At 41.1% G+C, this 25,874-nt stretch overlaps 2 protein-coding genes across 4 annotated transcripts in view; one reads left to right on the top strand and one right to left on the bottom strand.

Annotated features, from left to right (window-relative positions):
• Positions 1–327, bottom strand: part of ASB3 (ankyrin repeat and SOCS box containing 3) — a 133,027-nt gene extending 132,700 nt beyond the window's left edge. For 2 of the 3 annotated variants that reach the window (XM_048842869.2, XM_048842871.2), the window contains exon 1: positions 247–322. The gene's annotated coding sequence lies outside the window, so the exon portion shown is untranslated. Of the gene's footprint in view, positions 1–246 lie in introns of all 3 variants that reach the window. The other variant, XM_048842870.2, reaches the window with a different exon arrangement.
• Positions 326–24,977, top strand: ERLEC1 (endoplasmic reticulum lectin 1). Its single transcript, XM_048842872.2, is given in 15 exon segments — positions 326–382; positions 384–602; positions 1,635–1,739; positions 5,951–6,031; positions 7,112–7,189; positions 7,374–7,437; positions 9,192–9,220; positions 9,965–10,188; positions 15,271–15,400; positions 16,059–16,220; positions 17,384–17,443; positions 19,843–19,964; positions 20,756–20,833; positions 20,943–21,018; positions 24,721–24,977. Coding segments are annotated over 15 exon segments (1,542 nt in total). The 5' UTR covers positions 326–340; the 3' UTR covers positions 24,793–24,977.
• The last annotated feature ends 897 nt before the right edge of the window (positions 24,978–25,874 follow it).

The raw sequence follows: 25,874 nt of genomic DNA, 5'->3' as shown, positions 1-25,874 counted from the left end.
GCCCCACCAGGCGCTGTTTGCCCCAGGGCCACAGCGGCCTGCGCTCTGCGAGCGGGCCCGGCTCCGGGTATATTTCTGTACAGCGCCAAGCACCGGGGCCCGAGCCGGGAGGGGGCGGGGAGAGGCGCGGTTCTCTCCAGCGGGAGGCTCCCAGCCAGGCGCTGGGGAACCAGAGCCCAGGGACCGCCCGGCCCGGTACCATCAGAAGCTCCGGGCAGCAAGAGGACAAACCCCGACGCCTCTTACCGAGTCCGACGGGTGGCCTCACTCCGGAAGCGGGCGATCGGCGCGGGCGATCTCCGTGACCCGGATGTTGATGTGCACTCGGCCCGCCCCGGAAATGGCGTTAAGCACTCCACCGGAAGCAGACGTGGCCGGTGGTTGCTCGCGGTTGTGCCTGGGTGGCTGCAGGCTCTCTCCCGATCGGTCCCCACAGCCCCCCGCCGGGCGGGATGAGGCGGTGCCGGCTGGGACCGGCGGCGCTGCTGGCGCTGCTGGGCGGGGTCCTGGCGGGGTCCGGGGGCGGCGGCGGCCGAGCCCTCCCGCAGCTCAGCGACGACATCCCCTTCAGGGTGAACTGGCCCGGCACCGACTTCAGCCTGGTCAGTGCGGGAGCGCCCGGGCCGGCGGGCGGGGAAGACCCCGGGGGGCATCCGGTCGGTGGGAGCCCCGGCGGGCGGGGGAGTCGCGCCGTGTGGTTATGGTCAGAAGAGTGACTAGACAAATATTTTAAATCCACAAATCTGCTCGTGCGTCTTTAGTTAAAGTCTTACTGTCTGACAAGGACCCGGGTTTATTTCGTTAACTCCGATGCCTTTCTCCGTGCTGTGGGAGACGGCGCTGGATTATGCATTGCACATCGTCACCATGGCTGTGCACGCCATTCGGTGTGAGGAACCTTCAGGAGGGGATTGCACCAGCTCGAGAGAAATCCCAGGCTGAATTTGCATGGTCGTAGTTGGGAAAATCATCTTCCTTTGTAAACTGAGTATATTTGCAGTGACAGTCATTGAGATACAAAGATGGGACCCCAACATGCCGTACCTTTTTCAGTGTTAGAAGCAGTCTGGGATTCGGATGTGCCTTTAAAAGAAAGGAAAAGTATGGTAATCTACTCTACGCTCCTGTTGTTTTATTACAGACTTCGTTTGGAAGTGGGGTTGGGGCCCATTGTATTAAACTCTGTTCAAGCAAAGGAAGACGCTGCATCTGCCTTGAAGATTTTACAGTCTAGGTAAAACAAGGAAAGGTTAGAGGAAAGAGGTACAGCATAGCCCATCATCACCCTATTCATTTGGAAGTTATATCTTACAAGTTCTCTTATTTTTATGGAACAGGGGAAAGGAGAGGGAATGAGTAAATAGGATGAAAGAAAAACTGGGGTAGAGGAACATGGGGGTAGGGAGAGTTTAGACAAAGGCAGAGGAGCAAAAAAAGGTTAAGACAAAGATCAGAAGACAAACTGTCACTGCAAATGGTAAAAAGCAGTCTGCTGACATCTCTAGGACCTGATAAGATACAGGGAACTCCTTTAATAAACTGCTTTGTACCTAGGGCTAGGAATATATTTGAGTTTTTATAGCATTTTCAAAAAAAATCCATCTTCATGGGATTTGTTTTTGTTTTACTTTTAGCCAACAACTGGTGTTTTGTACAAAGAAGATAATTACATCATTATGACAACTGTAGATAAAGAAAAATATAAATGTATACTTCCACTGATAGCAAACGGAGATGAGGTAAGCTTAAATCAAGTTGTTGCAATTATAGATTGTTAGTGACACATCTGTAATATTAAATAGTTTTCTTCCTTTTTAAAACAAAATTTCTCTGCAAAATGTTTCACAGTATGGCAGTTCTATAATTAAACATGTTCATTATAGACAATATGGTAGTTCTGTTTTTAGTGGGTTTGGTGTGAACCAGTCCTGACGTCCTTAATTAGGGAAAATGATTGGTGGGTTGGCTAGTCTCAGTTATGTGCCTTAATTCCAGAGCCACAGATTCTTATACCATCTTCATCGCGAATATCTGAGCACCTTCCACTCCTGCAGGGGTGGGCAAACTTTTGGCCTGAGGGCCCCATCTGGGTATAGAAATTGTATGAATGCTCACAAAATTGGGGTTGCTGTGGGAGGAGGTACAGGCTCTGGGCTGGGCATGCAGATTCCAGGGTGGGGCCAGAAATAAGGAGTGCCGGGTGCAGGAGGGGGCTCCAGGCGGGGGAGGGGGCTGCAGGAGGGTTCCAGCTGGGGGTGCAGGCTCTGGGATGGGGCTGAGGATGAGCGGTTTGGGGGGGGCTCCAGGCTGGGACCAAGGGGTTTGGAGCGTGGGGGGAGGGATCAAGGCTGGAGCAAAGTGTTGGGGCCCAGGGGGGTGTCTCAGGGGTGCAGGCTCCGGGCGGCGCTTACCTCAAGTGGCTCCCGGAAGCAGCGGCATGTTCCCTCTCCAGCTCCTAGGCAGAGGCACGGCCAGGCAGCTCTGCTGCGCGCTGCCGCCTCCGCAGGCTCCGCCCCTGCAGCTACCACTGGCCAAGGTTCCCGGACAATGTGAGCTGCAGGGACAGCATGCGGAGTGGATATCCCTGGCTGCCCCATGTGTAGCAGCCAGAGGGCGGACATGCCTGTGCTTCCGGGAGCCGCATGGAAAAGCCTCTGACCCCACTCCCTAGCACGAGCTCAAGGGCCGGATTAAAATGGCTGGTGGGCTGGGTGTGGCCCGCGGGCCATAGTTTGCCCACCCCTGCACTAGTGCATTAAGAAGTGTGACTAACATTCTGTCTCTCTTTCATCCTCTCCACACTGGAACAATTGCATGTGCAATGTAATGTTTTGTTTTGATAGGGCAGGGGTTCTCAAACTTGGGAGGTCGGGGCCACTCAGGGTTGTATGTTATGACCTAGGGGGTCACGAGCTGTCAGCCTCCACTGCAAACCCCACTTTGCTTCCAGCATTTATAATAGTGTTAAATATAAAAAAAGTGTTTTTAATTTATAGGGGGGGGGGTCACACTCAGAGGCTTGCTGTATGAAAGGAGTCACCACTACAAAAGTTTGAGAACCACTGTGTTAGGGCATTTATTTGTTTTTTATTGTACACACAGCTCTGTATTTGTATTGGAGAAGGCAGGTCAAAATGCACCTTGCATTTGCAATGGAACCTGCAGTGGTGAAGCTGGTGATGGTCCGTAGTTCCAGGAGTTCATTTCACAGTCTTGGAGCAAGAAAACTTGGAAAACCTTTGTGTTCTGCACAGATTAGCTTATCCTTACGATAAAAAGTTCTGTTGTGCCTGAGGAGTGAAGCTGTTAAGCAAGGTCTTCATCCTGAAGCTTTAGGCGATCTTTTATAAATTCTAGGCCCAAACTATTTAGTGACTTTAACTTGGGATGTTATAGTATGAGAAGCCAAGGTAGAGAGTAGAAAGACCGGTTTCATGTGCTTGCAATAGCCAGTGTTGGTGGAGAGATGCGCTGTCCACTAGCATCACCTCTTGTTTGGGTAACTAATAACATTGGGTTTAAGTAAGGCTAAGATTTTTGTCATGGTTGTTTTTAGTAAACAGATCACGGGCAATAAACAAAAATTCATGAAAGCCATGACCTGTCTGACTTACTCCTGCGGCTCCATGGTTTCCCGTGCCACCATGGGAGCTGGGAGCTGCAGGGTTCTTTCCCCCTCCCTTCCCCTGCGAGGCTGTCCCCAGTCACTGGAACCCTGAGGAGGCTGTCTCTTGTCCCTGGAAGTCTGCAGGGGGACACTGAAGAGGCTGTTGCTGGAACCCTGCCGGGGCCCCGCTGGCTGCCAGCTCCAGTCCCATAACTCCAGGGACTGAAGCAGAAAATGTCACAGAGGTCTCTGGAAATCATGGATTCCGTGACTTCCATGACCTCCGTGACATAAGTGTAGCCTTAGGTATAAGTGGTATTTAAAGCAGATTGAAATAGGAAGAGGCACTCTTGGAACAAGAGTCATGGAGGAGCAGGAAAGTGTGGAAGAAAGATATTTATATCAGCTAAGGACAGTAGCGGGAAGCTGTACTTCCCCCTTGCTTTAACCCAATACTGCCCAAACTTTTCCTGTCGTGCCCCCCTGCCTTATCAGTAATGGAATCTGTCTGTGCCCTCCCTTCATTACTGCACAGCCAAGGCTTCCTCAGCAGAGGAGCTTGGGCTTAAGGTGGAGCTGGGGGCAGCAGTTGGGATGGGGGAGGAGGTGGGCTAGAAGCGGAGCTGGCATGGGGGCAGAGAAGGAATGAGGGCAGAGCTGGCCTGGGGGCGGAGTGGAGCTGTGGCTGCAAGTGGAGCTGGGCTAGGGTTGGAGTGGAGCTGCAATTGGGATTGGAGCTGGGCTGGAGATAGAGCAGGGCTGGTTGCTGCTCCCTCCTGCCCCCTGTGGGGGGTCGTCCAGGCCCTGCTGCATGCCCCCCAAACATTCGGGTGTGCACCCCACAATTTGGGGACCACTGCTTTAACCACTGGTCATAGCCACAGAGGTTCTAACTAATACTACGGCTACTCCATTACTGGGTTTTTCCCTGGGCAGTGATGGATGACTGGGTAGGAGCAAAGCACTGTACTGCCAGTTTTCAGAATATCTCATCTTCTCCCATAAAAGTAACTATGAGAAGGTTCTCCCCTCCCCCGAGAGAGGGGATGTGGTTTCTTCACAGGAGAGGCAGTAGCACAAGAGTAGGCCAGGAGGGGGCAGATAGAGGAGAAGAAGCAGTGGGGACAGGCAAGCTACATAACTTCATATCCACCTCACTTCCTGTTGAACTTATCCTTCTGCAGCTACTTCATGTAAAATAGTAGGTGTCTGCTTGTGCCTGTGCAGCCAGCTGTGGGATCAGCTTATGTGTAAAAGTTTAGCTTCTCTTCTGTGGCTCTTGGCTCACTCACAAGATTCTGCTACCCAACCCCATGGCTCTATCAGGTGAGTCAGAGCACCATGTAGCATTCAGGTATGTGGAGAAGGGAAGCAAAAAAGGAGAGAACAACAATAAAATAGAAAAGGGAAAATATGACAAAAAGAGACAGAAAAGACCATGAGAGAGAGAGAATGGGGAGAAGGCCACAACTATGCTAGAATGTGGTATGCAGGGAGGAGCTATAGGAGTCTCCATCTACAAATCCATTGCAAAGAAAGAAAGAGGTGACTTGAAAAAAGGTTGAAAACCAGGTCAGGTTGGAGTCTCACAGACCTAGAACTTTGCATTAGAGAATATTGCCTTAATTGTCCACAACCTTTGAATTTGCAATATGATGTCCATTATAAGTGCTGCTGACCCTTCTGCTCTCCTCTGCACCATGTACCTCTTCTTTGTCAGACTTCTTTATTTAGATACTACTATCGTAGAAGTATTTGCTAGTTCTAACAGACAGTACAATGGAAATCTCTTTAATGTATGTGTGCGTGTGTTAGTGGCACACATCACTAATCATTTTTCACTGAATCTTTCTTCTGCATTTTTTTTAAAATTAGATTCAGATTTTTGTTCTGTGAAAAACTGGTGACAGCTACCTTTTAAATGTACATTTGCAACACAAATATTGAATTAAGAAACAGGTGTGAAATGTTTTCAGTGCTATAGAAATTATTCACACCTCAATTTGAATGCTTGTATCTTATTTTGTCATCAGCAGGTTGAACTCTAGTACTTCTAAAAATACAAAAAAGCCGTATTTCTGCAGTTCCAAATCTGTAATTCCTGGATTTGTTTGGTTCGACGGATTTATTCGTGACTCTTATACTTTTCTTCAGTGTCCCTTCCTAATAACTAAAATTTAAAGTTTCTTTTAATCACCACACGGCATGTTATTGGAGACAGAGATTCTGTATCTTAATCTTTGGAAGTGATTGTTTTCCTTATTCAAATGAACGATCTGACTATTGTACATTTAATTTTAATATTGCATATATAGCTAAAAGTGTGAAACTTTGTTGTTCTAGGAAGAAGAAAAGGATTACAAAGGGCCTAGTCCAGGAGAATTGTTGGAACCTCTTTTCAAACAAAGTAGTTGTTCATATAGAGTATGTTCTTTCTGTTTTCACTCTAATTTGCAAATTACCAGAATAAACCATCTACATTTCAACCTATTTACAGTTGACTACAATAAACATTAAAATATGTATGCAATTCCATTTAGCAGTGAAAGCAGGCATGTTTTATAAACTTCATTAGTGTTAATATTTAATAGTATTGCTGAAAAAATTGCATTCGAAGTACTTAAATAATTGTAGAGAAGGTGATTATACAAACAATTTGTCATTGTACTTCCAGTATGCAAACCATAATACAGGACAGTTGTGGTTACAAGGCCTGTCTTGAATGTATGACCAGGCTAAAAGCAAAGTGCCTCCACAGACCCCCGAAGTTTGCCTCTCAAACATAACTTTACTACGTTAAAAAAAGTTGCTACGTTTTTAAGAGTGGCCAGTGAACCCTGACAAGTGTGATTGGACCAGATTCACTCACTATCAAAGCCTTAGGTACCCAGAATTCTTTCACAGGATGAAATTCATCCAAGTACCAAAGTCCCTCCATACTACCTTATCTCTGCATTTGTCCTGGGCTGAGTGGCCACAAAGCAGGGGAGGGACAACCCCTTGGACCCCCGTGTGGAGGTTAACTAATACTTGTCCCCGGCAAGCTAGCACTGAGGATGGACCAGGGAGAGTACATTCCATATCCATTATTGTTCAGACCCAGTGGCCCAACACCTCCACACAAGTGGTATGGGAAGGGGAGTGGGCTGCAACTAATAATTCAACGTATAGTCCATAGTAGTGGCCACAGCAGGTCTGTGCTGTGGCCTCACAATCTGGCTCTGGGTTGGTGGGGATGTATTTGGCTCTCATCTGCATAAAAAATGATACACTACATCAGCAAAAAAACCACAGTAATTTCACCCATTATGCATATTTGGAACACAGTTAATATCCCTGGAATGCTGGGAAAACTCACTGCAGTTTTTTGCTACTTGAGGGTTCCATCATCCTACCGACAGGGGGTTGATTTTGCTACTTATCTGTCCAAATTAAGTCCTAAAGTTTTGGAAAATGTTGATTGCCAGACTCATGTTGCTGAATAAAACATGAATATTTTTTTAGATTGAATCTTACTGGACTTATGAAGTCTGCCATGGAAAATATATTCGTCAATACCATGAAGAGAAAGAAACTGGCCAGGTATGTTTGTAGAAGCTTATGAGACCCAAACAAAAAATAGAACAATTTAGAACTGACACTTTTTGATGCTGAAGTTACCACAAATTAATTCTGACAGGAATGAACAGAAAGCACAGTTGAAGCTTATGTGGAGAAAGTTAGCTTTAACAAACAAAACTATAATTGTATTTGTTTTTGGTTCTAGAAAATAAACATCCAAGAGTACTACCTTGGGAACATGCTGATAAAGAGTCCATTATCAGACCCAGGTTTGTCTCTGTTTTTTGTTTGTGGGGTTTTTGCTAATGCTGATGATGTATACATTCTAGTATTATTTGTTGTTTTCACAAAAATATGCTAGAATTTATTTATGGAAAAATGTCCAATGTGCTTTCCAATGGAAGAGAGAAATAGAACACAGTGGAATGCTACTTTTCATAACTCCATTGTTTTGTGGTAATTTCCTCTTGGCACCTCATCTCCCCCCCCCCCCATCCTATTAGTTCAGTCAGACCACCTACTGGGTGCCAACTAATCTGCCAGCTAATTATGGCTTGGTAGAAGGGCAGTTGGGGATAGAACATATATACAAAATATTAAAAATGAACCTGTGTGCCAGTCTTTGTCCTAATCCCTCTTCTTGTATGCTGTAGCCTGTTAACCCAGTTTTTGACTGTTTTTTTGTGTTTAAAATTCTAAGTAATTCAGGGCAGAGACTGTCTTATATGTACAGTACCTAGCAGATTTTGGCTAAAATTCAGTGCACAGTGGTAAAAGTGCATCATCTCTGGAGGTGGATTGGGACCTTAGAAATGTTAACATCCTTTTTTGAGTTATTCTGTCCTTTTCCATTAGGTTTTTTTTCTGTACTTCATATGGAGTTGAAATTCCTTGGCTCACCTTATACTTGTGCATTAACATAATTGGTGCCAGCATAGTCTTGAGTAGGGTACGAAAGAATCCCAAAACATTGTGGTGTCAGTCCCCAGGTGTGCTAAAGCAAGGTTGGTGCAGCTCAAGGGAGGGATGTCAGGGTGGCCTGAAGTCTCCTTTCTTATCTCACTAGCAATTATGCTGATCCGTCTCTGGCACTGGTTAGAGAACTGTAAAGCTGTTGAGACCTGTACCAACTTGTAGCGCCCAACTGGGGGAAAATAAACAAGTGATCATTGGCATGCAGTACACTCTAGCCCTGCTTCCAGCATGCTCCCTAAGCACAGAGAGTGGGGAGAGGCAGGAGATGTAAGCATAGTCTGCTGTGCCAGCAAAAAGAATTCCTTCATTATGAAGGAAGTGGTCAGTTGCTCCTTTAGGGCATCAGTAAGGTCACTTGGCACGGTTCTAGCATAAAGTGACCTTACCACAGCGCAGAACCTGGCTTGTCTTGAGTTTCCAAACATAAGAGACATTTTTTGTTTAACGGGACACTAACTTTGAAACTAATCATTTTAAAAGAATTTACTCTGCTTGCTCCAGTCCCCTTACCAGTGTCTTCATTTTACAACTGCATTTTCTTCTTGCCCCTACTTCTACAGACAGGTGAGACTGAGTAGACAAACTGACTGTACACAAAGTGCTGTGAAATACAAAGTATACAAAAAATCTTTGAACCAATATTATTTAAGTTAATCCATTTAAAAAGAAAAAAATCCTAAGTGACAGACCTATCAACATAAGTAAAAATTTAAGATTAAGGGAAGATTTGACACATTAAATTATAAGTTTTATAGTACTTTAGGACAAACATTTGCCATGTAATATTTGACAACATTATTCTAATATACAAGCATATTTCAGTGAAAGCCAGTATTAAGCAAATTATAATTGTGTAAGGAAACTTTGCTTAGTCTCACATGAAAATGTCCGTATGGTACATCAGGGCTGGTGTGCTGAGAGGAAATGCCTTTATTTCTAAAACTGAATCTCTTACCTAGCATAACTTTGTATATAAATTTATATCTTTATTATTTTATATATATTTTAAAGACCTTTACACTTCTCTCATTCTTATATTATTCTGTAGATCAAGACGAAAAGGAAAATCTGAAAGAGGCAAGTGTAAAATGTTGCTTTCGCTTTTGCCATCAACAATGGAGGCAACTTAAATGTAGATATGATTAAATGTTCAGTTCACTAATCCAGGCGTGAGTAGAAAATAAGCTGTTTTCCCTTTTTGATCACTGGTCCAGTTTTGGAGAAGCTTACTTGTTCTCTTCCACCAATGAGTTTCTTGCCCTGTCCAGTCCCAAGACACTGGACGTTAAGGCTAGGCTGACAGTTAATTTATTTTTTAAAAGAATCACTTTCCACATTCTTGTTGAAGTGCTAAGTTTTATAAAAAAACAAACCCTTAGTAACACCACAGATCTTAAATTTAAGACAGATCCATGGTATGTGAGAACCTATGAACTCTTGCATTACAAAGTGGGTAGCACTTATTTCTCTGCTTATCCAAGGACTCCCTACCCCAGTTCTATCCATCTGTTGCTGAAGGCTGCCTGGGCTTTTACATTATCTTATTAACTCTTATTGCTCCTAACCTTTACCCATTCACTCATTGGTTTTGCCTGATTATACATTAAGATTCTTAACTCTCTACTTTCTTCTACCTGTGAAGTTCCTGGCCACTAACAACCAAACTCTACCTCTTGGCAAAAGGAGGGGGGAAAATCCCTAAATGAAAATATGGTTAAAACATTATTGAAACCTGGAGTCTAATGAGCTGTAGTGTTGCCATTACAGAGAAGTGAAACAGCTCTACTACATTTTCTAATTAACCTTTTTTCTTTCACCCAGATTCCTACAAAGAACATAGAAGGGCAGATGACCCCATACTATCCTGTAGGAATGGGAAATGGTACACCTTGTATTTTGAGACACAACCTGCCCAGATCAAGTACAGTGATGTATATCTGTCATCCTGAAGCTAAACATGAGATCCTATCAGTAGCAGAAGTTACTACATGTGAATATGAAGTGGTCATATTGACACCTCTGTTATGCAACCATCCTAAATATAGGTACAGTTTCCAAATTTCAGCTAACATTTTGGCTCTAGTGATCCTTTTGCACATATGGGGCCAAATTTTTAGTCCGCTGTCTTTTGTATGTGCAAAAATTATGGCCAGTTGTGGTTCCTTGTGCAAAACTGGACACACTTTCTTTTACCCTTGCATATGCTTAACGTGCTTGCAAATACTTCATTGCCAACTCTTGCAGTTTTTATTGAGCATCACAATATTTGGAGTATTTCTTAAAGCTCCAACTATTGGAGTTAAGACATCGTGGGAGCCTCGGGGTTTGGTGTTTTTTAAGTTTCCAGCCATTATGGTTGCAAAGAAAAGTTTAGAAATGTGAAGTGACTGCAGCCTGAGGGTTCAGAAGGCAAGGAAAAAGCGTCCAACATTAGTTCTCTCTCTCAAAAAAAAAACCCACTTTCTTCACACTCAGCAAAACAAAGAAAGATTTATTATGCTGATCATGACTTTTTGGTGCCTCACTTATGATATTTGAATGCTTTTGGTTGACAATACTGCAAAATACCATATGTACATGTGCAGGTCACCTATTTGTGTATACACGAGGGGACTTAGGTTACTGCTTCCATGTTCAGTTGGCTTTTGTTCACTTAACTTTAGAAATCATGTCCCATCTTTTGCACATGTGTACTTTATGTACACCTAGGGTGACCAGATGTCCCAATTTTATAGGGACAGTCCTTATTTTTGGGTCTTTTTCTTATATAGGCTTTTATTACCCCCCCACACACACACACACACACCCTGTCCCGATTTTTCACATTTGCTGTCTGGTCACCCTATGTACACCTGACAGAGAGGGCAGCTTTAGAACTGGGACTTCATTCTATTGCACTGACGTTAGGTAGTTGCAGACTTTAATCCTATTCACATGATCTAAAAGCTTTATTAAAAAGTGTTAAGATCTCTTATCAGTGTGTGTAGATTTAATCATAGCTTAAACTTTAAAAACAAATATTCATTGCTTCCACCTTCACCTCTTTGTCAAGACCTGAGTTTAGGATTCTGTGTTCACCCTCCAAGAGCTGACGGTTGAGAGACTGTAAAACACAAGTAAGATATTTTTTAGGGATGTGTTATGTCAACAATCTGTGCTGGGAAAACAGAATCCTGATCTCAGGTCTCTGCAAGTACGGTTAAATAATGGATGAACTGATCACGTTTTTGAACAACCTATTTCCATTTTAATAGCAACATGTTCTGAGATGTGTAGAGAGACAGATGGTAATTTGTAACCTATTTTAGAATATCTAGATTGAAATAAAAGTACTCTCTGATGTAAGAACATCCGTCATGCACAATGCAAACATAGTTGCAGAATACCGTGAATAAGTAGTAACACTGTCAAATCATTATTTACCAACCAATTTTCTAATTTAAATGGAGCATTTGACTTTCTATGCAAGAGAAGCACTGCTATAGCTTAGTTTGAATCCCAGCTCTTATTTTAAACCCACCCAGGCCTCTTCGCTTGTTCTTAACTTCCTCCAGTTCGTTGAAGATTGAAATTTTTCCAGACTGGGTCTCTATCTAAAGGTGAATTTGGGATTTTTTTTCTTGAAGAGGCTGAATAAAATTGGTTCACCCACTTCTGTAATACTCAAATATAGAAAATGCTCAAATTTAAAGAAACTTTACTCTCAACTAACTCAGAAAGGGATGAAGTTAGAAATTTCAGACTGGACCTGGCTTGAAGAAAATGTTCAGTAGTTGAGTGTTGAAAGTCTGAAGTTTGGCTCACAGGCAGTACCCTTTTTGCCTGCTTTAGCAGGCAAATTTAATGTTCACTGCACTCAGAGTTTAGCTCAGCAGCATCCTTTAGCTAAAGTGACGAGGAGTTAATAGGTTATTCCAATCTCTAGCAGAAATTGCCAGTGTGTGCAAGTGTATTATAGCATACATTAATAAAGTAATTCCAATTAGAGTACCAGACCTCAATTAATAATGGCTGCATTCATAAGCTATTGAGCCAGATAGCCCAAGATCAAGGAAGTTAGAAGCACTGTGTGATGGATAACTCAGATTTTCTTACCTTAACTTAGTATTTTCAAGATTAATTAAGGGAAAAAATTGTCCATGAATCATTAAGACTGAGAAATTAATCACTCCACAGTCAGGAAATAGAAGAAATAAGATTGAATACTTAACATTTATTCTGTTTTTGAGGAGGATGCTTTACAATGTAGCTTCTTCATATGAGCAAAATTGTGGCTTGCCCCGTGCACCTGTTCCGGGGAGAAAGGGAACATAAGGTACCTTGCTCCTGTGCATCAGCTACATTCATTGCTGCAGATTACTGTACAGTGGGGAGAACAGCCTCGTAAGGCGTCTACTCCCCCCCTACCCCCATCCTGTAAAGGTGAGCAGGCAGAGGTGAGGAGTGGGTTGTGGCTTGACTTCACCTCCCAGTACACCAGCTAACACAGCTGTGAGCTGTTGTGGAAGTAATTTGTGCCAGATGAAGGGCTAGTGCAGACTATTTCTCCCCTTCCTCCAGCCCTGCCTAGAGTAAGATTAGAACCAGGAACTGTGAATTGGTCATAAATTGACCCCTGATCTGCTCCTGATGCAGCAGAACTATCTAACAAAGCTTACTTGGGGCTAGTGGTAAATCCACATCTAGTCCTACATCTGTCAAATAGTTTAATGTCAGTGTATTGTACTACCCCATCAAACAGCAGTGCTGTTCAGCTGCTGATGTATAACTAATTTTGTCTCTGATGCAAATGCTTACATTCTTGCTGGGGGTAGGTGGCATAATTGCATAATTTCTGCAGTTCTAATATGCAAATCCCTTATCTAGCTGCTAATAGCTGACATGTTCTGAGGGGGAAGGATATACTTAATGATTGTACAGAGTACAATTATCTCAGTGGCTGACCAGTGAATGTATAGATTGCTCTACTTTCATTGCTATAATTCTTCTGATCTTGATTCACTCTTAAGAATTTTCAAACTTTATTTAAGGATTAGCTCTGCCCACCTCACCTGCCTCCATTCAAGTGACAAATTAGAAATACTTCAAATATTACATGAGAATATTAAACCTGTCCAGAAGAAAGAAAAGCGGGCTAGAAAATTGCTTGTTAATTTTTGGTTTTGTTTTTTAATCCCACTAACTCCTGTTTCTGTTTCCTCTCTCCCATCATTTATGTTGAGCCCCAAAACCTTTACTACCAGCTAGGCGAGGAGGGCTTCTTGGCCATGAGTGAGAATATTGGATGTCTTGAAAATGCATCTAAAACAAAACACACATTCTCCCAATTCAGTCATGCTATTAACTAGCAAAGGCACGAGTAGCACACCCAAAATACTGCTCAATCCTTGCTCAGAACAGCCTACAGGTGGGAGTATTAAAAATACATTTTTCTTTCCTGTAGTGGACTTCACATTGCTCCCAAAGTGGTTCAGGACAGTACTTCAGCCATGAATCCTTTCTCTCCCTAAACATTCTCATATCTTTACTGCTTAGTAGTGCAAGTGAAGTTGGGGAGTAAGAGCACTCTTTTTAGTTCTAAATATAATTTAATATACATAATTCTTATTGTTGGCACAATCTGTCCTTATCCCTAAGCATGTGAATGTGTTTCAGGGGGTGGGGTAGAGCGTGCCTGACAGATGGGAGGGAAAGGTGAAAAGAAATATATAATTGCATTTAATTGCTTGATGGTTCTAGTTGATCTAGTAGCACCATACTCAAACTCTTCAGTTAAACATGGAGTTTACTTAATCTAGAACATAGTCACTTATTAATCAGGAAGCAACTTTAGTTATCTTAAATACAAACTGAAATTTATTACACATCTTTCTGTACAGTGAACAATATTATTGTATAACAAATTCTGATGATTGTCCAGAAAACTAGTTTCCTTTTTCAAAAGCACCTGTAAATCTATGAAATTGCTAGAAGTATATATACAAAACAGATGAGTATAAAGTAATGCGAAATTGTAAGAAACAATAATTTGATATTTTTTGCAAATGCATCGATCACTAACATACTATTATTCAATAGTATTGTAAAAATATTTCCACTTATATTTAGTACGTCTGAATTTTCATTCAGGCTTTCCAGATGCTTTGAAGAAGCCTTAATTTGTATGAAATAAGGAAAGAGTGGTGATATTGTGACTTCTGAAACTACCTCTTGTAGTTGTCGATATTCCAATGCCTTTTAGACTAGCATTGCTCAGGGGTTTTTATAGTTTCATTTTTAAGCAGGGTCCCAAGTAGCCACTCCCACATGGATTTCCATCAAGGAATTTACACTGCTACTTTGTGAAGATTGTGTTGTTGAAGATAAGTGCCCTAGAACATTATGAACAAGATTAGTGATCTATGTAATTCTCCTAGGTTTAATTAGAGTACAGTGTGAACTCTTTATTAAAATGTGTTTGTGATATGTCTGTGTGTTGGCCATGTGAAGGTTCAATTTACAAGATAATTTATAATTTAATAATGCCAAAGTAATTAATGAAATATTCAGTGACAAATTTAAATGAGTAACACGTATAGTCTGTGTACTGTATGAAAGGTTGTGTAAGAGTCCAGTTTGCATTCATTTGTATTTGCTGAAAATAATGACACGTTGTGTATAAGAATGCTGAGTTAAGGCTGAGCATATAATCTTAATTTATGGAATTTCCTGACTTTTGAGTGCTTGTTTTTTCAGCATTAAAGTTGATTAACCGTGCATGGAAAAACTGCCTTTTTGCAAGTAAGATGTTATGAACTAAAACAGGGTAGATTGCATTGACTAATTACTTGGTGGGTTTCTTAATAAAGCAGTTTTAAGGTACCTGAGTGTTAAACATTATGATGCAGTGAACTTTTATTTTCTTTACACTCCTACAACTGAAATTTCTGTTTATAGCAACAACAGTTTAAAAAAATTAAAAAAAAAAATCCTGATCTGACATATTGCATGCAAAGTTTAACCCTGGAGTGTTAATACATTAGTTTTTTAAACTGAGACCAAATGTGTGTGTGCTGGCATACCTTTATGCATAGTGAGAATAAGTGTAACAAGAAAACAGGTGATGTATCTATAACTTGTTTGGACAGGTTCAGGGCTTCTCCAGTGAATGACATATTTTGCCAGTCTCTGCCAGGATCCCCACTTAAACCCCATAATCTGGAACAGCTGGAGCAACAGCAAGAAATGCTGAAGATGCCTTTTAGAAGGGTTAAGGAGGTAGGAGTTCTGTAATTTTAAACTGGAAAGTATAGCTTTTTAATTTTCCTTATTACAGTACTTGTAACCTTAAATTTACAGCAACTGTTTCTATCCCTGATTGTCACTCTGCATGATTATATTGATCTTTCGAGTAGCCTGTGGCAAACCAGTAGGAATTGTCAATAGCTGCTGTCATATTAAAGAAAAAAAAAGAAAAGAAAAAAACTATCGGTCAAAGTTAGGACTACTAGTCTATAACCCCCAAATCTCCCATTACTTTTTTGACCTCTGTTCTTTCAGCTATTCTTAGATGCAAGTGTTTAACACACAAAGCAGTGAAATAAATGGCTGACCTGTTAAGTTCTTGCACATTTATTAGCTGCTTGTCTCATTTGATATTTATTCTAATAGTTTTCAACACGCAGTTAACTAGTATGTGTTTAGTAGAGGATATAAACACATTGTGGGGAGGGATAGCTCAGTGGCCTAAGCATTGGCCTGCTAACTCAGGGTTGTGAGTTCAATCCTTGAGGGGGCCAGTTAGGGATTTTGGGCAAAAATTGGGGATTGGTCCTGTTTTGAGCAGGGGGTTGGACTAGATGACCTCCTGAGGTCCCTTCCGACCCTGATATTCTTTGATATGTAGACTCTAAATATGTCTGAATTTTAATTTCAGGAAGAAATACATTCAACAAAAGAAGAGAAATTTTCCTCCATCCATAAGCCAGTAGCTGTTGGATCCCAACAGTTGCTAACTGTTGGAACAACACACATCTCCAAATTGACTGATGACCAACTCATAAAGGAGTTTCTTAGTGGTTCTTACTGCTTCCATGGGGTGAGAAATAAACTGTGTACAATAGCACTTATTAAATGCATATTTGTTTCACGTTTCAATTCTCCTTTGTGGACTTGGATAGCTGAAAAATTTCTGTTAACTCAGACCTGCTGCTTCTTACATCAGTGTTTTTCTCACAGTAATTTGCCAGTTACTAGAGCTTGACCTGAAGGTTTTATCTTCACTAAATTCAAAAGCTAACTTAATGTTTTGTTTTTGTTATTTCCAGTCTGAAACTCTAGTAGAGTAATTCTATCTCATGTGATGCTTCTGTAAGATGAACTGAAAGACTACGTTGTGTCTGATAAGATGATAGGTATATTCTTTGAAGACCACAATAAGTCATTTCGTATCTTTCAAGTGGATAGCCAGAATGCCACCTCTGATCCTCAGAAAGGTTTCTGAACAGACCTTAGTCTTTTTGTCTTGTCCACTTGGATCAAAATATAAAGTTAAATGCTGTACTTAATAAGAATTTGTCCACCTTCTGAAAGCCATAGTTTTGTACTGATTTGGTAAATGTTGTAATGGTGTTCTTAGTTGCTAAATTATTACTTTAACAGAATTGAAAAAAGAAATATTTATAGAAAGTGGAACAAGAGTCTTCAGTAATCTCACTAAAAGATCTCTTTAGCATTCCAGTTTAAGTCCAAATGAAGTTCAGTCTTATGTAGTAAAGCATGGATGGTGAGATAACTGGGTGTGGAATGTGTTAAGGAGGGAAGTCTTAAACACTGCTTTTGGAGAACGAAATATGTTAGAGATTGGAAGGAAAGGTAGGAGTGTAAAGCTGAAAGAGAACTTTCTCTCTCTCTTTTGATTCTTCCCAGTAAAATAGGAAATAATGGGTAGCCAGTTTTGGAAAAGAGGGCAGGAAGATCAAGAAAATTGGGAGGGTAGGTAGCAGAGAGAGGGAGTCCATGACTACTGCTACGTCTGAAAGAGGAGGAAATAGAAAAGATTCAGGAAAAAGACTGAAGGAACACACTGTATTGGGTACTTACAGCTTTCCAGGGGTTCATATGTAGATGGTGCTGTTGGTGGCAAATAATCTATATAAAGCAGTGATGCTCCATATTACACAGTTCTGAAGCTACAATAGGATAGATGAGAAAAGAATGTATTTCACAGTATTTGAACTCTATTCCCATTTCTTTTTCCAGGGTGTTGGTTGGTGGAAGTATGAATTCTGCTATGGCAAATATGTACATCAGTATCATGAGGTATGTTAAATAGCAGTTGATCTTCTGCCACTAGATGGCTAACAGTTGCTTTTATGAATGTGCTCATGAGCTGGGGCAACAGAAATCCACTGGTAAAGAAACTGAAGGTTGCATCTTTCTGCAGACTTTGCTCCATTCCTTACTATTTAACTGTCAATATAAGTGATGTTGTGACAGGTGCCTTAGAATGAGTGAAAATAGTCCTTCTGATTCAAAGGTTGGCTTTGCAGTACCAATTGATGTATTTTTGTCTTGCAGACTTAAATTGAAATTCATTTTAGTATACAAACTTGGAAGTACGATGACTGTTCTAATGCCAAAATTAACCATTTAATTACTGGTCATAATACCAGAAATGTCAAGCTCATACACTCCTCCATTGTACCTGTCACATGATCTATTTACATGAAAGGACAGACTATAGGAATCAAGCTATAGGCTTAACATTCTCTTATTTTGACTACCTAACTGAGATGGTTGTTACTATTTCCCCACCTCCTTATTAGTGTCAAAAATATTAGACTCCTTTGGTACGTCTTATAGGATTTTCAGTGTTTTTTCTATAAAACTTGGTTTACACCACACTTATGCTTTAAATAAATTTGTGAATGACAAGAGTGTGGGTGGCAGAGATTTCATGCTGCTTCAGGGAGCATTAACTTACATGCAGATGTCCACCATGCACAGGGGATGTAGTATGTCACTTGATACTGACTCCTTCCTCTTTTAACCCAGGGAAGCCCTTCTGCTGGGTGAGGGAAGAGCACTATTCCCTTATGTCCCTTCTCTTCCCCTGAGCTGAGTCTGCATCAGTCATGAAAACAGAGGGGATCATTTTGTCCTAGATGTTTGTACAGATCTCTTTTTTGAAAGTGACAATATTTTTGAGATGATGCGAGTCCAAGCAGAATTCCTTTCTCTTTTGTCCCCAGTTCACTTGTCAAAGCAGATGTTTCACTGTCGGGTCCTGCTTGATCTCGCATTGCTAAATCTTGTAAAATCAGCTACTGTGTCTGGGTTTTAGGAAAAGAACTAATTTTACATGCTGTGCATGGCTGCTTTTTAAGATGCTTTCTAGTATCAGCATACATTTTTGGGCCAGTGTATAAGATATATAATCTCTACCTGAACAATTTGCTGTGGGTTGTTTGGGAGAGAGAGTCCAGGAGAAATGTGCAGTAAGTATGGTAAATCTGACCAAAAGAGAGGAATTTAGCCTCTAATTTACAAACAAGCCATAGGAAATGTTCTTTTCACCATATCCCCATTCTATATACTAATATATATAAAACTTTTTAGGGCTTGTGTACACAAACAGTTTCTGGCAAGCTTAGGTGTGATTCTGCTCCACACTAGCCTGCTGCACACTAGCTGTCCATATGGAGCCTGTTGATGTGCATTAAGAGTTCAGTAGTGCACTTTGATCTAGTCCCGTTTCAAAGCAGACTAGGCTATGTCTACACTTAAAATGCTACAGCTATGTTGCTGTAGCACTTCAGGGTAGACTTTATTACAATGGGGTTCTCCCATTGCTCTGGTAAATCAGTCTCCCTAAAAGGCAGAAGCTAGCTCAACAGAAGAATTCTTCCATCAATCTAGCACTTTCTACATGGATACTTAGGTCAGATTTTTCATACCTCTGAGCGATGTAGCTAGGTCAATCTAATTTTCTAGTGTAGACCAGCCCCTAGATCAAAACTCACTAACTGTTAATGCATCTCAGCAGGATCCATGTGGACAGTTAGCATGCAGCAGGCTAATGTGGAGTAGATTCTCAACATAGCTTGCCATAAACTAAAACTTTGTGTAGAACAAGCCCATAGGCTATGTAGTTTAACCAGGCCAAACTCCTGACTTCAGTGGGAGAAATTTTATGTCAAGCTGGCACAATTTCAGTTTATGCAATGAAATGCAGGCGCCGCCATTAATCAACATCAGAAGTGGTCAAAACTAAGTGTCTTTCTATAGGACAACTGTTCTGGCTGTTGAGGCATACTTGTAAGCTATTGTAGGTAAAAGCGGCGAAGAGTCCTGTGGCACCTTATAGACTAACAGACATATTGGTGCATAAGCTTTCATGGGTGAATACCCACTTCATCAGATGCATGCAGTGCTCCAATATGTCTGTTAGTCTGTAAGGTGCCACAGAACTCTGCTGCTTTTACAGATCCAGACTAACACGGCTACCCCTCTGATATTGTAGGTAAGTAAATGGTGCTCGCATAGCTGTTCCTGATTGGAGCAGCAATGTGGTGTAGCCAACAATTAGCTGATAAAAGATTTTCAGATTATTAAAAATTTGACTCCCTAATACTTCTCGTCTTTAAAGTGATCTCTCTGCAGCAAGCTCATTAAAGCTCATGATACAAGATTTTTATCATCGTTTTGTCTTATTTTAGGATAAGGAAAGTGGCAAAACTTCTGTAGTTGTTGGTACCTGGAGCAAAGAAGAACACATTGAATGGGCCAAGAAGAATGTTGCTAGAGCTTATCTCCGAGAAGATGGTATGCAGACAGTTAGGTAAGGGTACAGTCAATTAGATTTTTGACTGGATAAACCTTAGATAACACGTTGAAAAGATGAACTTGTTTGAATTGTTCAAAAACCATTTAGGTACTGAGAAACGGTTCTTAGCACGTTGGTTGTAAAGTTAATATTTCTCGTATTGAGTGCTTAGAGCCAGTAATGATTAAAGTAATCAAGTCCCTTCCACCAGAACCACTCTGGGCATGTCATCTAAGTGCTAGAATTGGTTTCATATTTATTGCTGCAGAGGAAGGGAAATGGAGAGGCTTAAAGCTGTAGGCTAAGGGCTTGTCTGCATGACCCCACAGTTTGAACTATGGATATGTGTTAACACAAACCTAGGTGTCCACCCAGGGAAGCTACAGCACAGCAGGCTACTGAACACTGCAGTTCACACCCCCACAGTCCAAACTGCAGGGCCATGTAAATTATAGTCTAATCAATACACTAAACTATCGGAGTATGTTGAATAAAACACTCATTTCACTTAAAATACAAAAGAAGCTATTTATAATTCAACATCTGCCTCTTGGGTGTGATGCAGGAGAATAGTATTGTTAATCACAGTTGTATCTGCTTCTATAGAAGTAGACAAATTAAATGTAACTTGTCAGTGTTTTCTTCCCGTTTTCTGTTTCCTCATGTATATTTAAGTTTCTTGCATTTGAGGGGGCGGGAGTGTTTGAAAGGTCTGATTACTCAACTTACAGCTTGCTTTTGGCATTTAAGGTGATAATGTTGTCGGAGTGTTCAAATTCTTGTCTAATTTCAAACCTTTCTGGCAGAGTGGTATCTCATTTCTATGGTAATGGAGATGTTTGTGACTTAACTGACAAACCAAGGCAGGTGATTGTGAAGTTGAAGTAAGTTACATTCTTAACTAAACCATTTAGTCATATGTTTTTGTCTCTTTACCCACTACTAGAGTTCTGTGCTTTTTAGAAGACTTACTCAAATCATTCCTGTTTTTAGGTGTAAAGAATCTGATTCCCCTCATGCTGTAACAGTATACATGCTGGAGCCTCACTCCTGTCAATACATTCTCGGGGTATGTAAATATATACGCTTGAATTCACTCAGCCCACAGTCCCTGCCTAGCTAATGGGATTTCTCAAGGTGCAAGACTTCAGTTAGAGAAATTATGCATGTTCAGTTTTGACATGGCCTTTTTAACTTGCATCTGCCAGAGATTTAAAGCTACACTAAACAGATTTTTACTTAACAAAACCAGAGTTTCTGCTGCATAGGTTGATGACTCCACCACTACTACTGGAAGCACTCCGGAAATCTGTGCTTTTTGTTCCTTGTTGCTGTTGTAGGATTAGTGATATAGTCAGCCATTGCAGTGAAACATAGAACCCTAACTTATGTCATAGTTGGTAAGCACAGGACCAGATTTTCAGATATTTGAAAACAAAATGTGTGTATTTGTAAAGGTGGTGTCTGCACATAATAGCTTGAGCTCTTAAACTGATCTTATTTTAATACATTGTAGGTAACCTTCAATAATGCATTCAGAAGAAAAAATAGTTCTAAATCGTAAACATATTAAGCCTGGAAAAAACTACATCTCAGTTACTTTTCCATTTGCTGTGTGAGGCATTCAGCATATTATTAAGCTAGTCGGATTTTCATGCTTCCAGCCTCTAAATAAAAACTGATTTGATTTGATCAGGCCCCTGACAAATATGGCTCAATATTGTTTTTCTGAAAATACCAGTTAGACTCATTCTGGTTGAATGAGTGCACTCTTTGGTATGATGGAAGATAGCCTAAAATTAGAGATGGAGATCTAGCTCCCTTAGGACATTTTAAGTGTATCTCTATATAGCTGAATTCTAACATCAGAGTACAAGAGCATCAGAGTTGGTGCTCAAATTATTATTTAAAATGAAAATTAAATTACAATAACTCAATCATCTAGAATTTTCTCTAAAATAATCTATTTTTAAGCAATTGTAACAAATCTCAATTTCTTAATGAACTGGAAATAACCTCTTATAGTATCTGGACAGAATACGTGATCCATTGTGACCATGCCTACATTTGTCCAAATTCTAGATCGTGATCCTCCTGTTGCACATCAACAAAAACTTTTTCAAATTTTAAATCATTTGTGTATGCTGTTTCAGAGGAACAGCCGTGTTAGTCTGTATTCGCAAAAAGAAAAGGAGGACTTGTGGCACCTTCGAGATAAATGGGTTAGTCTCTAAGGTGCCACAAGTCCTCCTTTTCTTTTTGTGTATGCTGTGGTTGCTGAAACATCTCTAATTGGGCAAAGTGAATTTACTCAGAATCCTACAAGAGTTCTTAAATCCAGTAAATTGTGACTGGCTTTTAATTGCAAAGCAGCCAAGCATCTTTAAAAAGGAACCTCTGAAGTAACATAGTCTTAATTAGATTTATATTCAGGTGTTTTAGTGTTATATAGATCAGAGAGCCAGTAGCCACTAGTTTTGTGAACCCCACTAAACAAGCAGAGTACTTCTACTACAGTGGAGCGCCCCTTGGGGGTGGGGTGCTGAGGAATGTTCGGCAGGCATAGCGGAGCCCGAGCCAGCCCCCACAGGAGGAGAGAGGGAGCGCCACCCAGCCCTGCTCTGCCTCCGGCTCCCAGCCAAGGCCCTGTCCTCAGCCCCTGACCACGGCCCCGCTCCCAGCCCCAGCTGTGGTCCCGGCTCCCAGGGGTGTGTGGACAGATTACATTATGGGTAAATGGGGGCACGACATAAATCGTTTGGGAACCACTGTTCTAATAGCAGTGGAGCTGTTAAGTAATATCAGTCTGAACTGTGCTGACACTATCAGTTATTCTTAGGGTTTTCAGTTTTAAGTTCAACCTGATAAAAAGACCTTGGAGCTACATATTCAGTTTAGTTTTGAGAGCAATTGCAAGTACACTAATTCACACTGTGACAGGACCCTTGGGGTGCAGCATGGGACTGTGGGACCATTGTGCCTCCTTAACGCTCCAGCCTGGGCTGTCTCTCACAACACTTTGCTAGTGACAAGCAGCAAACCACTCCAGGTGCTGTTATCACTCAGTACAACCGCGTGTAGAGCCCCAGGCCCAGCTAGATTGCATGAATGTTTCCACAGCCACTCATGCATCACACAGAGAAAGGCACCAGCTAAATCCCCTCAGCTCCCAGCCTGGTACCGCAGGACTATACCATCTTGCACTGCTCAAGCTGAGCAGTGCAAATTTATTAATTGGTTCACCACTTCATCAATGGAAAATGAATACACACCAGCCTTTGTAAACCTGAGCAAGCACCCTTACCAAACACTTCAGGCAAACTCACTGGTAAAGATAAACAGTTAAACAAATTTAATGACTACAAAAGATAGATTTTAAGTTATTATAAGGGATAGGCAAAAAGAGTTAGTTACCAAAAGAAATGAAAATATAAGCACGCAGTCTAAACTCTCAACCCAGTTAGACTGGGCAACATCTAGATTAAGCAGTTTTTCTCACCCCACTGGATATTGCAGTCCTTAATATACAGATTTGTCCCTTAAACCTGGCCAGTTTCCTCTGTTGGAGTCTTCAATCTTCTTCTGAGTGTCTTTGTTGGGTCAGGAGAAAGGCCAACCATAGGGCCCCTGTGTTCTGTTTTATACCCTCAGTCCCATGTTCTTGGAGACCACAAGTCCAGGCATGTCTGGTGGGCATTGCTGAGTCCCCAGGCAAGGTTGAGCAATTCCCCTGGTGTGGCTTTATGCTGGTGAGTCATTGAATTGTAGCTCCTCTGCTGGACAATGGCTGGTGATGTCTGTACAACAGCACCCACCCGGGTGTTGTTTACCTCCCTTGTCATTGTCTCTGGAGAGCTAGTATCTGGGCGCCTCCCAAACCCACAGCATATTTTAGTGACAACCATACAACACATTCTCATAACTTCATATGCATTAATGATATACATATTTAGATATTTTACATATTTCACCAGATCATAACCTTTCCCCTGATACTTCACATGGCCTGCTTTATATGCAAAGCAATATAAATTCTGTATAACAATTCTATACAAATGAGGAATGTGGGGGTTATAGGATGCTCCCCCAAGGTATAGAATGTCTCACACACTTGCCCTGTCTTTCTTAAGAGAAGGGAGGGTGAGTTATGGTAGTTGCCTGTAACTGTTTTCAGACCTGCATAGATCACCACTTGAGCCGTGAACTAAAAGTACTAAAGCTTTTTAGAACCTTCTGATCCCAGAATGGAATGCTCTGCATTCTAGATGTTTCAAATATGGAGTCAGATGCTACATGCTCAGGAGAAACGTAGAATTTTGCTATTACCAGATCTCCTATCAAGCTATCACCCTCTCTTTAGCCAACTCTTTAACTCACTCACAAGTTAGTAAGTAACTTTCAAAAAGTCATTCCTACCAGTGGATTTCAGCGTGTTCTGTCTTGTATGGATCTCAGACGTTAAGTTCTTGAAGGCAGACTCCTTTTGTGAACTCTTGCACTGAATACATAATTGGTGCTAAGCGAATCGTGTCAATCTGCATTTGTTTTGGGAGAGTAAAGCTACTTTGATTTCATTACTATAAATAAATAACTGCACGTACAGATTTCACAAATACAAATAACTGTCCCAAAGAGTTATAAAAACAGTGATGCTTAAGTCAGACAGTATGCCCAAGTTACTTTCTTATGCATTTTCTTTTGTAAACACTTGACAATATTGTGTTTCAAAGTACCTAACATTTGGTGCGGGGGGGTCGTTGTTTTTGTTCAGGTGGAATCTCCAGTCATCTGTAAGATCTTGGATACAGCGGATGAAAATGGGCTCCTTTCAGTGCCCAGTTAAAAGAATAATCCAGTCTGTGAATCAGATTCATAGAAAGCCAAGAGATACTCGCCAGCCAACCTTTCCAGCAGAAATATATATATATATATTAGATGGATGGACTCATGAACCACTTTGTGTATATCTGTGTGTATATAAGAGATGGATAAACTTTTAAAGATTAAAATATTGTCTTGCACCTTTAATTTTAACTGAGTATTGAAAGTTCTGCATGGATGTTGTAGGACATCTTCCTCTGTAAGGTGTAAAGCATCAACTTCAATAAAAAAAAAAAAAGCTCAAACGAGCAAGGTCCCACTCCAAGTAAAGAGTTCAACAGCTGATCTTTAAAGAGAAGAGACTAAAAACTGGCATCTTGCCTCAGGATTTCTACAGCCTCTAATAACTAAGCACCAATGGTTTTGTCCTGTTGTAATGTGAAAAAGCAAAATACAACTTTAGCACCTATGTTGCCTCAATTTTTAACAGTTGAACTGCATTTTTATCATAGTCCTCTTCCGTGTTATCTTTTCCTCCAACTTTTATGCCAGCCTTCATTAATTTTTCCAGCCTTGGCTGCCCTCCAGGATCTGTTTCTGCTTTTACAGCTACCGATTGCACAGCATTTCTGCTGAGGTGGGTTAAGTATTATTCCCTATTTTACATATGGGGAAACTGAGCCACCACAATTGAGACATCCGAAGACCTAGAAAGTCTGTGACAAAGCACTAAACAGAACATAGTCTTCTAATCTCTGCTTGTATGAGTTTAAACTGTGGGTAATACTCCTCTCCTGGTCATCATTCCGATATGTATGGGGACTTTAAGGATTATCATTGCACTAACCTTTCGACCCTCTTACTGGAGGATACAAAATGGCAGCCATGTCATTTGTTCTGTCATTCCTAAAGCATCATTTAGACCTTTTTTGGGGGGAGGTCACCTGAATTATTAAGTGAATGTGTGGCAACTTCATGTTGAATTATGAATTTCTAGAAGTAAATTGAAATAGGCTAAATACGCAAAAGCCACTAATTTAGAACTAGGTATTAGAACTACGTTATGACTGAACTGTTGACTTTCATAGAAATATAGGACTGGAA

This window comes from Caretta caretta, chromosome 3, assembly GCF_965140235.1.
Source record: "Caretta caretta isolate rCarCar2 chromosome 3, rCarCar1.hap1, whole genome shotgun sequence".
In the NCBI taxonomy this organism is placed as follows: Eukaryota; Metazoa; Chordata; order Testudines; family Cheloniidae; genus Caretta; species Caretta caretta.
Note: the sequence above shows the minus strand (reverse complement) of the source record. Positions and strands in the feature narration are given on the sequence as shown.